The sequence below is a fragment of the Saimiri boliviensis genome, chromosome 1, assembly GCF_048565385.1.
Source record: "Saimiri boliviensis isolate mSaiBol1 chromosome 1, mSaiBol1.pri, whole genome shotgun sequence".
In the NCBI taxonomy this organism is placed as follows: Eukaryota; Metazoa; Chordata; class Mammalia; order Primates; family Cebidae; genus Saimiri; species Saimiri boliviensis.
In genome coordinates this window covers 161,885,786-161,903,764 of record NC_133449.1, presented here as the reverse complement: position 1 = coordinate 161,903,764, position 17,979 = coordinate 161,885,786, and the positions used below count along the sequence as shown (strand labels likewise).

At 35.3% G+C, this 17,979-nt stretch overlaps 1 protein-coding gene and 1 pseudogene across 1 annotated transcript; one reads left to right on the top strand and one right to left on the bottom strand.

The window, feature by feature from the left end:
- The window catches only part of LOC104652341 (ATP synthase F(1) complex subunit alpha, mitochondrial-like), a 134,354-nt pseudogene that overhangs the window by 77,914 nt on the left and 38,461 nt on the right, over window positions 1-17,979 (bottom strand).
- SPINK9 (serine peptidase inhibitor Kazal type 9) lies at window positions 9,795-17,117 on the top strand. Its single transcript, XM_074400961.1, has 4 exons — window positions 9,795-9,895; window positions 10,636-10,667; window positions 12,673-12,800; window positions 16,955-17,117. Exons 1-4 carry the CDS (start codon window positions 9,841-9,843, stop codon window positions 17,115-17,117), a joined length of 378 nt encoding a protein of 125 aa, XP_074257062.1. The 5' UTR covers window positions 9,795-9,840.

Genomic DNA, 17,979 nt, shown 5'->3' with positions numbered 1-17,979 from the left:
TCTTTCCAGAAACATACCACAATTTCTCATAGGCCGGCTTCTCTAGAGCACTCAGGGAAAAGTCACTGCTTCAAGAGGAAGCGTGTCCATTGTTGCAGAGATCTGAGTGTTGGGATGTTCTACTTGTCTAGAGTTGAAAACTACATTCATGAGGCTATCAACCATCAGGGCCAGTGAGACTATATAACAAAAAAGTTCACCCTTTTTGCCAATTAACAGACTTTTCATTATTTAAAAATAAATATTCTGTCTCCATTGAAATTTATTTTCTCCAGGATAAAAATCTCTGGTTAATTCAACCACTTTTTCCTAAGCGTTATATCTTTTATAGTATTTCTATCCTGGACCATATTCCTTGGATCTGTTACAATTAGGCATTGCCCATCTTAAAATATGTAGCTATGTTGTCTGAAAATGGACTAATCACAACTTTTTTCTCTGACAGATACAGAAAAAGTAAAACTATCACCTCTTTCCTAAACCTTTTTGTCTATTAATGCAGCCTAACATGCCAAGGATCATGATTATAATAAGAAACATCATTAGAATAAAATCTGATATATTTGCAAAACCCAGGCTTGCTACATAAGAATAATGAGAAATGAACTAAAATAAAGATGCCAGGATTCCACCCTACAAATTATCATTCAGGAACTGAAGAAAGCCCTACACAATCTCATTTTTTAATTGTTATATATTCAGAATAGAAAATTCAGAGATAGACATCTGACCCAGCTTAATACAAGAGGGTCCCAGCGGACATCACTACTGAATGAGATTAACAAGGTGAAATTTGATTTGAGCCCAGTGTGGCAGAACCGTGGTTATTCACCAGAATCCTTCCTGACAAGTGAGAACAGAACCCAAACTCCACTTCTCTTACTAATTAGCCCATAACAACTCACCCTCTCCCAGCAGCCTCTGTGCAGATCCATGTAAATAAGGTCTATTTGCACGAGAGTTTAGCCAAAACATTCACTCAGCATAGTATCCACAGCAAACAACAACAACAACAACAACAACAACAACAACAAAAAAAAAAAAAACAGAAAAACTTCTCCAAAAGGTTGGTCACCTTTTGCTTGTCTCTTCATTCTTGTATTTTAGTTTTTCTCTGGTAAGCGTCCAGTTACGTATGAGCACTCCCTGCCTACTATCTATAAAGTCTAGGACCATCCTTAGGGGAAAAAATGATGAGTGATAAATCACATCACAAAACTATCTGATGGAAAATGGAAAATAGTTCTTACATTGACTACAAATTTTAAAAACTCTTTGGAAATAATTTTAAAGAGCAAATTTTGGTCCTTATCTTTTTCACTGTTTTCTTCTTTTCTAGATATTCTTAGTGACACTAAACATAAGTTTAGTTTGAGTCTGTATTATATTATTTATCAAGTTTTGTAAAAGTTGTTTTGTATCTATTTAAATCTTGTTTTCAAACAGAATTCTATCATTTATATAACATTTTCATGAGAATTTCTTAATTTTATTCTCTGAGATAGGATGGACTGATGCTATTGTCTTTTGTTTCTTTGTTTTAGCAAATGAGGGAAATTAAGCTAGAAAGCATTGGTGGGGATCTAGGAGTCAATGCCATATATTCTAATCCCAAGTCTAAATCCAATCCTCTTCTCACTATGCCACCCTGATTTTCAATATCAATATGATATCATTTACTTAAAATCTAGAAAAAATAAGCTGTAACTAAAATACATTTATTTACATTATGTCTAACATATGACCTGTATGAGCAAAAATCAGTTTTGAGAAAGAATCAATGAAGTTGAGATCTTCCCAAATCATTACTTAGCCACAAAGAAAAGCCACAAAAAAAGTTGATGATAAAAGGCTGATTTTTTGTCATTAATTAATTATTCAGTAGGAAGCATTAATTATGTTTCCTACTGAATAAATAATTGCAGGAAATAGTTTGCAGTGATCAACTTGTGTGAGTAAAAATAAAGATATTTTGGCCGGGCGCGGTGGCTCACGCCTGTAATCCCAGCACTTTGGGAGGCCGAGGCGGGTGGATCACGAGGTCAAGACATCGAGACCATCCTGGTCAACATGGTGAAACCCCATCTCTACTAAAAATACAAAAATTAGCTGGGCATGGTGGCGCACGCCTGTAGTCCCAGCTACTAGGGAGGCTGAGGCAGAAGAATTGCCTGAACCCAGGAGGCAGAGGTTGCGGTGAGCCGAGATCACGCCATTGCACTCCAGCCTGGGTAACAAGAGCGAAACTCCGTCTCAAAAAAAAAAAAAAAAAAAAAAGATATTTTACATTATTTCCTCATAATGATCTTATACTACTTAAAAGCCCTAGTAATTTTTTTGTCTAACTTTCAAATAATCTAAGATAACAATGGCTAACACTTATTTTACACTAGAACTTGTGGAACATGTTTTATGTTTGTTATTTCATTTATTCCTCTCAAACTATGAGAAATTTCCTGTTATCCACTGAGATTTGGCAAGGCTAAAACATTTACAAAAAACCACGAAGTTAGTTAGCATTTTTTGCCTTGATGATTTGACTTTATAGACCATGTGTTTAATCACTGCAGTCTACAGCCTGCGTACATGAAAGCTCTCTTCCTTCTTGTAGATACACTGTGATAGATATGTTGATCATGACACAAGTATACTCTTATGCTGGGAGCTTATCTTTACCCCTGCATGTGGTGCACATAGAAAGACTTATGTCAATCTCTGCCAACTGTACATGAAGATCAGGTGAAGATATCAATGGAACCATGGTATAGAATATGCACAAAATACACATCTTTACTTTAATAATTCCTCATTGTCAGGAATGGAAGAGAGCCAAAGGCCTCATTTTATGGGTAGAGATACTGAGCTCCAAAAGCTGAAAATGCTTCATTGCTTATGTGGAAGACCAAGACAAGAACCCAGGTCTGCTTACTCCCAATCAATCCAGGAACCAAGTACTGTTTCCAGAGTTTTATCCACTTTATCTTAGGACCCCTGGAAATCAAATTCCTTCTACTATGATATGACCTTGTACATATATCTATAAAGCACTTTATAGTTTACAAAATACTTTCATAGCCCAGTTGAAGGACTGTAAGTGGCAGATGGGTCTACTGGCTCATGATCTAAATAATGTTTGTTCTGCAAACTTACATAAGAAAGCTAAGGAAACATCCAGCTTCATTAGAAACGTGGGCAGGCTTAGTTCTGCAATCTATATGACATCCAAAGCAGACACTAGACTGCTGATACTAAGGAAACATCCAGCTTCATTAGAAATCTGGGCAGGCTTAGTTCTGCAATCTACATAACATCCAAAGCAGACATTAGGCTGTTGATAATGCTGACCCTTTTCTTCCAGAATTTATTAAAACTCATGACCTTAAAAATTTCCCCGGTCTTTCTGAAATGGAATTCTAGTCTAGATTTGTTCTACAGTGAATACATTCACAGAATCCATTTAACATTTATAAATGATATTTTAAAATAGTTATTGCTTTTCAAATTTTAAAATCCACCTATAAGCAAAATATAGAAGATACAATTATGGAATACAGAACAGAACATGCATATTTTTAATGTATGAAATATAAAAGTAAAAATAGAGGTGAAAAATTGCTATACAAAAATGCTGATTGAGGGAAGTGTATGGAGACAGATGAGGTACTTGTTGGACTATGAGATACTGTCTAAAGATGATGATATAGAAATAGTGACTAAAATACATACTTTTGGTTATAAAGTTAACAAGCAGAATTTTTTAAAGTCATGATATACCTATCAAAAATTGGGAAGAATGAAAAGAAAATGTAAATTAATACTTTTGTCCTCCATAGATGGAAGTCAATCAATCATTCTAGTTCATAAGGCAATAGATATATATTATTAAAAATTATGATGGCAACAATCTAAAAACAGAATTGGTTCAAATTAGTTCCTACACTGAAGTGTGATGTTGATGATAAGACTGATTTTTCTTCATAGACTACTTACTGTCAATGGAATTTATAAGTATTCCTTACAATGACATACATATTAACTTTCTTTTCTTCTTTATTCTTAGGAAAAGTACATCTTTTCCACATAAGAAGCTGCTAACTTGCCATAAATATAAATGTGGAGAAAATTTGTTTTAAAAATTTTACCTTTTGAAGTTTAGGTATTGGAGAAAAAATGATTTCATTCAGATTTGTTTCTCTGTGCGATCATCAGCATTTGCATTTTTATGGTCTTTATCATCCTTCTCATCATTGTTTTCATTATAAAACCCTATCAAGCAGCTCAGGAGAACACAATAAACCTAGAAGACTTGTGGGCTTAACCCAACCTGAACATTTATGAAATATGTGGCCCTGGGAAGGTAATTTAATGTGTATCTAAAGTATTTATTTCCTTACTTATAAAGAGAATAATCACCCCAATTAGATATGTATATTGTGATGGTAAGATGAGATAATGCATGCAAACATGCTTTGTAAACTATAATGTCCTATAAAAATTTAAAGGAACAATTATGATCTGAATGCCCATCCTTCTCCAATATTTACTAAGCCTAAAATATGTATCACCTTCTTTGCAACATGCTTGGCATAATGAAGACATATAACCAGTAATTTTTCAAGTTTTTTTCCCCTTGCTTGAAAACAACATTTCTATTCATTAGAGATTAATATTAGAAAGTGAAAAGGAGATTGTATAATTTGGAACATACAAAGATTAAACACATTGGTTTATATAGTTTGTCCAATTAAAACATGGCCTATTGAACTAAATAGCATGTGTTTGCAATATAAAAATATATATTTACATAATCACAAAGAATCTCCTCATAAAATTTTAATTGATTATGTAAGAAAAAGAGTAACTTTATAGTAGAAAAATCTTTCAGACACTGCCCATACTCAAGTGAACAAAGTTGACACCTTTAATGATAGGCAAATCAACATCATATATACTGCCTGAAAAGATACAATATGCAGAACACAGAATAATGTTTGGATTTCTCTGACCAAAATGCATAACCTAAATATAATCATTATGACATATCAGACAAGCTCAAATTCAGAAACATTCTACAAAATCACTGGTCCATAACTTTCAAATCCAAGAAAGGGCTGTTTCAATGTTATGCCTTGAAGAAGGCTGAAGAACATGACAATATATGATCCTAAATGGATCTTATTATTATTATTGAGAAATAATTCACAAAGCATGAAATTCATGGCTTTTCTGCGCCCTTGACGAGAGAGAGAGAGAGAGAGAGAGAGAGAGAGAGAGAGAGAGAGAGAGAAAGATTCAAAATTCATGTTTTTAAAGTGTATATTTCAGTAGTTTCTGGTCTGTTAACAAAATTGGGCAATCTTCACCACTATTTCATTCCAGGACATTTCATCACACCAAATAGAAAGTATGCCATTATCAGTCACTCCTATCCACCTGCCCCCCAACCATCTTCCCAACCCCTGGTAACCACTAATCTAATTTCTGTCTGTGGATTTGCTGTTTTTGACATTATATATAAACAGAATTACACAATATGTGCCTTTGTGTTTGGCTTCTTTTACTTAACATAAAGTTTTCAAGATTAATCCATGTGGCATGTATCAGTACTTCATTCCTTTATATAGCTGAAAAATATTCCATTCCATTGCATGGATATGACATTCAATCATACATAAATTGATGGATAGTTAGGTTGTTTCCAATTTGGGGTTTTATAATTAGCTGCTATGTACATTCATGTACAAGTTTTGTATGGACATGTTTTCAATAATCTTAAATAAATACCTAAGAGTGGAATTGCTAGTAATGCTATGTTTAACTTTTTGAGGAGATGTCACACTATTTTTCAAAGCAGCTTCACCATTTTACATTTTCATTTACATTTATACCAGCAGTGTATAATGGTTCCAATTTCTCTACCTATTCACCAATACCTCACTTGTTTTTTTTAAATCTTAACCATCCTAAGTGATGGGAAGTGTTAACTGATTTTGATTTGAATTTTCATGTCTCTAATAACTAATGGTGTTAAGGGTCTTTTCATTGCTTTTTGACCTTTTGTATTTCTTTGAAGAAATGTCTATTGAAATCCTTTGCTCATTTTTAATCAGACTGCCTTTTTATTGTTGAGCTGTAGATTTTTATGTATATGATTTGCAAATATTTTCTCTCATTCTGTGCGTTGTCCTTTGAGGTACAAAATCTTTCAATTTTCACAATGTCCAATTTACCTATTATATCTTTTGTTCTTGTTCTTTAAGTGTCATATTTAAGAAATCATTGCCTATTCAGAGGTTACTAAGATTAATACTTTGGATTTTTTTCTAAAAGTTCTTTCACTTTAGATTTTACATGTAAGTCTCTGATCCATTCTCAGTTAGTTTTATTTTTGTTTTTGTTTTTGCTTTTTTTTAAACAGAGTCTCACTCTGTCACCAGATTGGAGTACAGTGGTGCCAACTCAGCTCACTGCAACCTCCACCTCCAGCGTTCAAGTGATTCACCTGCCTCAGCTTCCCAAGTAGCTGGGACTATAGGCATGAGCCACCGCACCTGGCCCATTTTCAGTTACTCTTTATATGTGATATCTCACGTTATTTTGCATGTGGATATCCAGTTCTTCCAGCATGAATTTTTGAAATTATTCTCCAAAGAATTGTCTTAGCACCCTTGTCAAAAATCAATTCACCATATATCCAAAATATACAATGAACTCAAACAATTAAATAACAAAAAAAAATCCTATTAAAAATGGGCAGAGGATCTGAATAAACATTCCTTGAAAGAAGACATACAAATGGTCAACAGATACATGAAAAAATGTTCAACATCTCTAATTATTAGAGAAATGTGAATTAAAACCACAATAATATATCATTTTGCATCTGTTAGATTGGCTGGCATAAAAAAGATGAAATATAACAAGTGTGGTGAGAATGTGAAGAAAAGGGAATAGGTACACTGTCGATGGGATTGTGAATTGGCACTGTCATTTGGAAGACGACATAAAGGTTCCTTAAAAACTAAAAATTAAATTGCCATGTTATCCAGCAATCCCACTTCTGGGTATATATCCAAAGAAATTGAAATTACACAGCAATTTTTACTGAAGTGGCAGTGTAGTAGCATAGCTACTGCTCCTCACTGAGTTGAACAGGGCTAGCCCATAGGTAGTGTGCCTGGAGTAGCAGCTCAGAGGCAGTTCTGGATTCATATTTATACCCACTTTTAATTACATGCAAATTTGGGGCCAGCTTACGCAGCAGTTTCTAAGATGAGGGTGGTAACTACTGGGCTGTCAGGTCATTGCCAGGGAAAGGGGTGGTAATGTCTGGGTGTTGCCATGGGGCATGTCTTACGGAGAAGTGCTTCTGCTCTGGACCTGATTTAGCTTCTGATTAGACCTGTTCCTAATCAGTGTCCAAGCTCTGCCCCGGGAGTCTAGTCCCACCCTTCCCTGACGACTACTTACTCTTATGACCTTGAAAAACTTATTTCTCTGTACCTCATTTCATACATTTTAAAATTACTGACAGTAGTAATACTTGTCTCATTCACTTGTTTTAAAATTTAAATGAGCTAGTATTCTTACACCAGTTACCATAGCACCCAAGGCATAATACATGCTTAGTAAGTATGCTTATTGTTATTGCTATTATCATTGAAGAAAGCGTTTTGTTGTGAAAGAAAAAAAAAAAAAGGTTGAAAATATGGAGGAAGGTTATGGAGGCTATCCTCACATTCAGTAAATGAATGGCCTTTGCAGGTTTCCTAGCAGGTATTCACCTGACCTCCAAATGGGACACTTAAAATGATGAGTTGATCCATGACCTCCAGTCATTACTCAACTTCTCTGACCATCACAAACTCCCTTTTTCTATCATGCTAATATCTATTATTCCTAGTAAGGCCACAAAAATACATCATTTGCTTATTCTAAGATAATCCCAAGGCACTTTCTGAGCCTTCTTTCCCCTCCAGATTACTGTTACCATCATTATCTTCATCATTGTGATCACTGTCATCAAGTACTATTAATATTAATAACATTAATTGAGATCTTACTATGAGGTAGATCCTGGATAAATGCTTTACCTAGACAATAAAATTTAATATTTGCAGTAAGCTTTTGATGATGGTGTCATTATTTACTTTATTCTCAAAACTTACTGAACAAAAGCTTTTCTGACACTTGTTTAAACAGTAAGGTAGATATTTTAAGACTAATACAATAGGATTATTATAAAAGGAAAGAGAGATTGGGCTCACCTCTAGATACAACAGGGACAAGTGGGGATTTATAGTCAATAATAAGAATGAGGGGGTTCAGTGGATAGAAAGCTAAGAGAAGACATTAAAGGTAGGGGGATTCTTGATAAATTATGTATCAGAAATTATGTATCAGAGGTGGAGGACAAGAAACTTTATCAGATACTGAGAGTGATCAGATACTGAAAGTGATCAGATATTAAGAGTGGGGGAATGATTATGATTTAGCAGGATTCTTTACTAAAACTAAATTTAGTAAGTTCTTTACTAAATTGGGAGTTAGGGAGGACAAAGACAAGATGGGGGCCAATGCCAAGAGACAGTCAAGAAAACAGTTCAGAGAACCTTAAATAAAGTTTGGTCAAGAAGTGAGTCTTTTGGCCAGGCATGGAGGCTCACCCCTATAATCGCAGCACTTTAAGAGGCCAAGGCAGGTAGATCACTTGAGGTCAGGAGTTCAAGATCATCTTGGCCAATGTGGTGTTACCTGTTCTGTACTAAAAATGCAAAAGTTAGCCAGGCATAGTGGCATGCTCCTGTAATCCCAGCTACTCTGGAGGCTGAGTCAGGAGAATCCCTTGAACCTGGGAGGCAGAGGTTGCAGTGAGCAGAGATCACGCCACTGTACTACAGCCTCAGCAATAGAGCAAGATTCTGTCTCCAAAACAGCAAAATAAATAAGTAAGAAGTCTTTCTCAAACTACACGAGGGCAGACACAGTTTTTCATGGATTGTGGCATATTAAAGATATAATACCGTCTCTAAAACAGAGTAAATGCTCATTAATATTTATGAGATGATCAAATGAAGATTTAAAAATCTAAGGCTTATAGTGGATAAACATCTTGCACAAGATAACATAGAGAATGGTGTAGCTGGCAATTAATCCAGGCCTGCAAGATACCCAAAGTTTCAGCTCTCAGAAATAGTATGATGATCGTGTCTCCACATCATCCCAGAACAAGTTCCAGCTATCTCTTTACTTTTGAAAGGACATAAATATGCATTTCAGCCTCTCAGCCTTAGATACTAATACTTCCATTAGTAGTATAAACAGTGTCCTCCAACTCTACCTACAAAAACTGCAAGAGTTTCTTCCAGAGTTTTCTCATAGTCACTCTATCTGAAAATTAGCACATTCCAAAATCGTTAATATTGTAACCTTTGTCAAGTAATTCAAATGATGCATGGTTTAATAAAGGGACAATTAAACTTATTAAACCATGGCCAAATGATTGATGGTTTGTCTATTGCAAGCTATTGTATGAAATGAAAAACACCACTGATTATGCATGTAATTGTAATTCAAAGCAAAGTAACCATCTCATTCTTGATCCATCAGCCTGGGTTTGGGGACCAGCTATTAAAATTGCATGTGCAATTACCTGTCTTTCACAAGAAAAGAATTCCCATGGCTTGCAGGTGTTTCTGACCTCTTTTTTGGAGTTGTGCTACTTAAAAATAGCTATTTCACAATTGAGGCAGGAACTCTTGAAAATATAAAAGGCAGGATCAAAGTGAGCTGGACAGGTCCCTTTTCCCTGCATCTGACTGCCTTGGCCGCTTCAGCACTATGAGAGCAACAGCCATTGCCTTACTATTGGCTCTGACACTTGCAACCATGTTCAGTGAGTATCTCTCATAATACTGCCCCTGCCCTTGTACTAATAGCTCATGTAGGCTTCTGCCTACGTAATTCTGGGATACATGTAATTCATCATATAAATAATAAGGGGCTTCTTTTGAAATGTATCTTTTGCCTCAATCAACAAATCACTAAATTACAATCACCTCAGGGGTAGAGTGGATGCTAACAGTCAGCTAAAGTCAAATGCTTATTCATGATAATACTTTGCACAATTTCTTAGGGAGATGATCATCCAGACTCTGCTTTGACTTGATATCACCATTTATGGGGAACTCATTTCTTCATAAAAAATTCAATCAATTGTTTGGTAGTATGAGCTATTCTTCTATTATTGAGTTAATTTTCAAACACTGATCCAACATCTATCATCTATACCTGTACACAATAGCAGATCTCCCTAAATATGACTCATTTATTTCTTCTGTCTCTACTGAGCTCTGATTATGAAGTAGAAAAGATTAAGACAAACTTTTCATTCATCATGGCATCTTTTCCATCTCTTTGACTACATTCCACTCCCACTCCATAGAAGAAAAAAATTTTTTTTTAAAGATCTGTGTGAAGAGCTTCAACTTTTTATACAATGCTGATACACAGTTTTGAAGAGAGATTTCGATTTTTATGAAGGTTGGAAGCTAAAGTATAAGTCAAAGATTATTTTTCTAATAAGATTAGGTTCTTCCAGAGTTTAACATTGTCTTGTCTTTGATTTTCTTCCAGGTATAGAATGTGCCAAACAGATGAAAGAGACGGTCAGTACATCTATCTTGATAAAAAGCCCTACTTTTATGTAATTTTAGAGTCAATATCAGAAAGGAAATATTTGATACTACGTAGTAATTAAATTCCTGTATGTTTGAATACTTACTTTTTGTATATCAAAACTGGTTTTATTTCAAAAATTGTAGGCATATCTTTCTAAAATGCAGAGAGTAGAACACGGTGGGAAGACACTAGCAGCAGAGTTAGAAAGGCCTGGTGTTTAATTCCACCTTTTTGATCATGTGGCCATGGGCAACATACTTATAACATTATTCCAAGATTTGAAGTCATAATATTTGAAAAGAGCTTAGCATGGTGCCTGGTACGTAATGAATCTCAGTAAGTTCAAGTCATGATTCTTACAATTTTTAAATAGGTCACAAATATCTTTGTTTTCTAACTCAGAAAATGAAGACTTTAATTCAGACTTCCATTCATGACTCAGGTTAGAATAATAAGTATTGTTGAGAAAATCTAGGTGTGGTAGTAAAAATCTTTAGCCAGTACTCAATTTGAGTTCCACTTTAAGTCTGTTGCGTATTAACTGTTGATCCTGGGGCGTGGGAAATTTTTATGTTTGAGTCTTTTGTTTTACCTATTCAAGAAAATAATAGGGTTTAGGATATAAATTTTGGAGTCAGATGAGCCTGAGTTCAAGCCATCTTTCATGATTTAGTAACTGTGAGAGAATGTAAAGGATAACTGAAAGTTATGAGCTTGGTAGTTTCCCATCCTATTGTGAGTATCACATTAAGTCTGGCTCCCTGGGATCTGAGCAAGCAAGAAGAGGAAGTGAAATCACACTGGGATATACTTACCATGGGGCACTGCTATTTCTAGTCTGCTGCACTAGCCTCTGAAGTCCTCCTGCCATTATGGCATACATACCAATCTTTGCATCAGCTGCACTCAACTTCACCTTAGTCCGAAAACTTAGGAGTTGTATGGAAGCTGATGGGTTAATTAGGTAATTAATAGAGCATATCTGGAGGGAAAAAATGATTCAACTTTGAGTATATTCCAAGCTATGAAAGTAGAGATACTCAACAATTAGTAAAATATCATGTCTAGACGTCTCAGACAAAATGAGCTAGAGATGAAGAGTCTTTTGAATAGAGCTTGAGTTTATGTGGACCTGAAAGAGAAACCAAAAGATAAAAAATGCTGCCTATTATTTATTCAGTATTTTCCATGCAATGTAGTGCTAAGTATTGTATACATCTTTTAACATATTTTTTTCTTCCAACTTACAGTGTAGTTATTATCTTTATTTTACAGGTAAAGACACTAAAAGTTAGAGAGGCTAAATAATTTTTCCAAGGTCACATAGTCAGGATTTGTATTCAAATGTGTTTGACTTTACTGTATATGCTCTTCTATATGCTCATAGATTCTTTAAAAGATAATAAAAACTTTTCTTGGGAATTGCCTACCTACTTCCATAGGCTTTGCTCTAGGAATTTAGAACACTGGTTCCCAACTACAATGTTAAGATTCATTTGTCTATGTACTGGTAAAGTATATAACAAAGTAAATTGTTACCAATAATTTGTAGTAAAAGTTTGTAAATAATCATTAAAATGGTAGTAGTTATCCCTATATTTCACACTTGCATTCATACTGAGCTTTTTCAGTGAAAGAAATAATAAGATAATTCCTATAGAAAATATATTATACTTCTGAGTGCTCCCTTTAGAATGGCTGCCATGTGAGAATATGTCATGTATTTTAAGAACTGATGCATCAACCAGTATAGTGAGGAAAAAAAAAACTGATTTAAATTAAGCTATGATTTGGGAACCAGCTATGGTAAAGATGTTTATCAGTCATGATTTTATAACTGACATAAAATGTCTCAAAGGCGTTAGATGAGAACCAACAATTATAATAAAAAACAAATACATCGAGAGCCCTCTGAGCTTGCTTGGAAAATCCAAAATCCTGATAGTAAAGATTTGGTTGAAAGATTTAATGGTTTTTAATATTTTTTTTCAGGTTGACTGCAGTCACTACAAAAAGTTACCACCAGGACAAGAGAGATTTTGTTATGAGATGTATGAGCCAATTTGTGGATCTGATGGCAAAACTTATAATAATGATTGCTTCTTCTGTTCTCAAGTTAAGTAAGTATTAAAATGTTTTCTTTTTCATATTTAAAGTAAAATTATATATTAAGACAAATTAGAAGGTGTGACATATGGCCTAAGGAATACATGAATCGTATCATATTGTCTCTAACAAACAAACTTCCAGTTGGTAGAATTTGGGAGTCCCTGCTATCATTATATCCCTATATATTCTGGAAGTAAGAGTGAATCAGAGAATTCTAAAATCTCCAAGTTGAAAGGAAATATGTGGTCATCTAGTTCAACCTCCACTTGATAATCTATTGCTTAAACTTCCTCTACAGAAAACTTCCCGAGTAGTCTCACAGTCCATCTGGATTATTTCCACAGATAAGAAATGTCGTCCCTCCTAAGCATCCTATCCACATCTGGTAGAATGAGCCATGTTTTTGTTCAGCTTTAGCAACTAGGTTTGGATATGTTAGAGCCCCCTAATGTCTCGTACGAAAGGGGCTAATACCTCAAAAATCTGAAGAACTTCTATTTCAGAGTATTATATCTCAACAGAATATATGGTGGTGCTGTAGTAAAAATTACATTTAAAAAATCAAATGGCCAAAAGTAGTTTAAAGATTATAAACTAATCATCTCCAAGACATATTAACATTAGCCCAAAAATTATGAAATAATGAATGATATACTGGAATGTATAAAAACATATGTGTTGTTTTAAATATTTTCAAAATTATAGATGAAAACAAGCATCTAACATACATGGCATATTGTTCCAGTTCTTTTTTTAATAAAAGAAAAATAACAAGTTTTATGAAAAGAGACTTCTAAGTGTGTCTTTCCTTTAAATTAAAAAAAAATAAAATTTTTTCAGGGATAAAAATTGATTTGTGATGTATTTGAGCATCATCCTTATGTAATCAGGACAAGTTTCAAAAATATTTCTAAATTGTAGTCACTCCTTTTAAAAACATCAATAAGCAGGGAAACTTGAATACATTTTTAGGATTCATTAGTGAAGTCTGGATGCTAATGAAGCGCCTATGGGCTCAGCATTTCTCATTTGTTGCTATATTCTCTCCACAGGAAAACTGACGGCAAACTTAAATTTGTACATTTTGGAAAATGTTAAATCTATCTTGTGAGTCCAAAATATCTTTTAATGCATCTATTCACAAGAGACACATTTCTGTTCTTATATTATCTATGCCACATTGCCTACTCATCACCATATGTAGATTTCTTTGTAGAATAAAGCAGATATAAGGGAAGTAAATGTGCACCTGACTCTTTTTCTGGGGGAACTGAGTTGAATATTCTAGATTTGTTTTTCACTTTTGAGTGCTGTCTAATAGACCATTTTAGGGAGGAAAAAAAGGCCAATTAAGACTAGTAATAGGAACTAGAAAATTAAAGGTCCTGAAACTGATGCATTCTTCTTACACAGGCTAGGAAAACAACCTAGGTACATTACTTAGTTCTTGAATATTCCTGAAATATGAACAAAAAAAGAGGGACCCTTCAGGCATAAGAATCAGAAAACACTGCTTTGTTAGATGTCTGTGGGGTTTAAGACACTGAGAGTTGCTCTGGATTGGGACTGAGCACTCCAATTGTTTCCTACCAGAGAATGTATTTGTAAAATGTGGCAGGTAAAAAAAAAATGGTTGGTAAAGTTGTGCAACTTCTCACTGATTAGTTGACATCTCTGATATTTTTCTTTCTCTAATGTTTGATCTCAGGTCTGAAACTTGAAATTTACCTTATCCTACTATTATATCATAAGCTTTTTAAAGGCCAGAGAATATACCTTGTAAATCTTTGCTAACCATTTTTGTATATACTCAATCACAAATATCTATTAAGGCCTACTTTGTCAGTGTCAGTGTTCTGCCTTGGGGAATACGATGTTAAGCAGAGTAGACATTGGTCTTGCCCCCTTGAAGCTTATATTCTGAGAAGGAATTCTCTATGCTTTGTACAGCATCTTGCATGAAAGTGATATGCAAATATGCTCAGAAAATTGAATTCAAATTAAGCAACATTTTCATTAGATTATAACAGTTACACATGCATTTAATATATGAAAACCTACCTATAAGTTACCCATAAAGAGGGAGAAAGAGAAAATATAGTCAAGACCTTTTTGAGCTATGTTCTGGTCTTGCAAAGTCATCAGAGATTTAGGGAGCAAGACTGCCTATCAGAATGACCTATGTTAACCTCTAAAGAATTCAGGTGGAAATTCAGGTAGAATGGTGTTTGTTGTTGTTTCTTTTTTTCTTTAGTTTTTTTTTTTTTTACTTTCAGAATGATGCAAGACTATCACTAACATTACTTAAAAACACTCTCCTTGAATTTGTTGATTGGAATTTAGGGAAGAAAAAAAAAGCACTCTTCAAAGAAAGTCTTTAAAAAATAAAAAATACTAACATAGAATGTATTCATTCATCTTTTCACCAAATATTTATTAAATATTCACTCTTTGCCAGATGCTGCTAGAAATAAATCAAAGAGCAAACAAATATAAACTTTATTCTTTTCTTCATGGAGCTTTAAGTCTAGAGAGAAAGAATTATATTAACAGTACATCAATCTTAAATATACATATTTGAAAAAACTAGACTTAGACTGGGTAATCAGGAAAGACTTCCCTGAGAAGGTAACTTGCAAGCAGAAACCTAAAGGATGGGTAGAAGGCAGCAAAAGAAAATGGTGGACAGGAGCAGTGAGTTGGAGTTGGAGGAGGTTGGCCATGGGGTTGAGAACTGAGAAGCAGCCAGGCATGATGGCTCACGCTGGTAATCCCAGCACTTTAGGAGGCCAAGGCAGGAGGATTGCTGGAGCCTAGAAGATGAAGACTAGCCTAGCTAGGCAACATGATGAAAGGCTATCTTTACAAAAAAATAGAAAAATGTTAGTTGGTGTGGTAGTGTGTGCCTGTAGTTTCAGCTACTTGGGTGGCTGAGGGAGAAGGATCAATTGAGCCTGGGAAGTTCACGTGACCTGGGAGGTTGAGGCTGGCTGTCAAGGCTGCAATGAGCCAAGACTGCAGCCCTGCACTCCAGCCTGGGTGACAATGTGAGATTCTGTCTCAAAAAAAAAAAAAAAAAAAAAAAAGATAAAAAAAGAAAGAAAAGAAAAGCATCATTCCAAGCAGAGTGAACACAGAAGACTGCAATGTAGAAAAGCAACATAGTTAGCCAATTCATGTTTTCCAACCACTCTTCCTTGTTATCTGCTCTACCATCCACTTCCCACAGTCCGTTTTCTAAAAGCCTTCAGAGTGATGTTTCTAAAACATAGAACTCATCATCCATTCCCCTGATAATACTGCTTCAGTGAGTCTCGCTACTTACAGCCCCATCAATATTGGCCACCTCACTCTCTGAACTCATGTCTCTCCACTCTACACCTTGCCCCAGACTGGTCACCACTTTCAGAACCTCCCATGCACTCTGAAATTTTGCATGTGCTCATCCTTCTTTCTACAATTCTCTTTCCCACTTTTCCATCTCACCAATTTCTACATTATCTTTCAGCCTTAATGTCATCATCTTTAAAAAGCATCTCCCATACATTTGGTCCTCCTAAATTAGCATACTTTATATTATTTTAACTTTAGTTCTGTAACCATCTGCTCCCACTGGCATACTGTGGACTTGCAATTGGCATGTCATAGGTGTTTAATTAATACCTTATAAATTAACTAAGTTAAATTAAAATGAATTGAATTGACCTTCTGTCAACAAATAAGCAAGGAAACCATGTCGTCTTTTCCCAGACAACTCCAAAGTCAGGTGTCTTCACTCCCCATCCACCTCCAACATTAAAATGTATATCTATTTGCATTCTGCATCAACCCAAATGCTGTATCTTCAAGTTCTCTACAAATAATCCACAAACATACAAAAAATAGAGAACAATAAATGCTTTTCTAGAGATTGTGGGGAAGTCATCAAAATGGCAATTACCTTGCACAGCCCACAGCCCAAGATTCCTTATTACATTCCTCTCATCTCTTGCAAAACCACCTTATAAAATCCCTGTCATTTGTAACATGAAAAAATTTACCATAAAATTTTAAAGATATACAAATAAAATAAAATGAAAACAATTAAATAATTACCAAAACCTGTTGCTAGAACTGAAGCCTACACAAACTCTAAGAAATCTCACTTTGTTTCATTTTTAATTAGCTCTTCCTTACACTTAAGCAATGCATGCATTAGCATACCCAATCAACCAGTCCTTGTAAAACAGGTAACTCATGTCTGTCAGAGTACCGACTTTGGAATGTTGATTAACAATAAGGGTGCGGATCAAGGAAATGGAATCCGGGGTTATAAATACGTTCCTTAACAAAACATATCCACATGGGCACATTCTGAAAATATTTCAGAATTTCTTTTGAAAAGAACTCTAAATCCAAAAACAGCAGTCAAGGTAAAATTAAGCTTTTTAAGAGCACCTGCTGACAAATAAGAAAAGGACTACTAGAGTTCTGCAAGATGCTTCTGGAGAGTTCGGGAAACTGGTGCATCACTCCCAGTTGCCAGACTCAAAGCGCTCCTTTCTAAAACATGAGGAATTTAATACTCACAAATAGGTGTGGAGGTTAAAACAACTGAGGCCCCACCCAGCCAAGCCCTGCATGACTAATCAAAGAGTAAGCTTGTCTTTGGGTTTCTTTCTACCCTTGTGACCAATTTCTGAGTCTTATTCTACCTTCCCATGAAACTTCTGGTGACTGCAGTGTCCCCAGCCTGAGCCCCTGCCTCTGTAACCCACCCAGGAGCCTGTCCTCTGGTACTCAGCATCTCTAGGTTCTACTCCTTGCTTCTCTCTTCCCCACTTCACCACTTCTAGAATTGCAGCTCAGTGGCAAACACTCTCAAAACACTGGCCACCCTGCTTCTGTTTTGGCTGCCTGGCTGGGCTCCAGCTGTTTCTTATTTATCTCTGACAACCACAAATTGCTTGAACTACCATCTGTTTGCTGCCACACCCTTTTGATAGTAACTCGTCCTCCCTGTCAAACTAACATTATTTATGAAGCCTATAGAATGTAATGGTTAAGAACTAAGGAGCTTTGGGCAGAGAAAGCCCTGGGGTCAAATCTAGGTTTGCCACTTCTAAGTAGCCTTGCGTCAGTGGCTTACTCTCTGAGTTTTGGTTCCCGCCTTTCAAGCCTTTCGAGTGGAGACAATAGCAGTTCCTTCCA

Bases quoted from the DNA above. Each gene is read 5' to 3' on its own strand.
- SPINK9 (XM_074400961.1), top strand. From the start codon at position 9,841: ATGAGAGCAACAGCCATTGCCTTACTATTGGCTCTGACACTTGCAACC. The intron at 9,896-10,635 runs GTGAGTATCTCT...ATTTTCTTCCAG, and splicing joins GACACTTGCAACCATGTTCA to GTATAGAATGTGCCAAACAG. The intron at 12,801-16,954 runs GTAAGTATTAAA...ATTTTTAATTAG, and splicing joins TTCTTCTGTTCTCAAGTTAA to CTCTTCCTTACACTTAAGCA.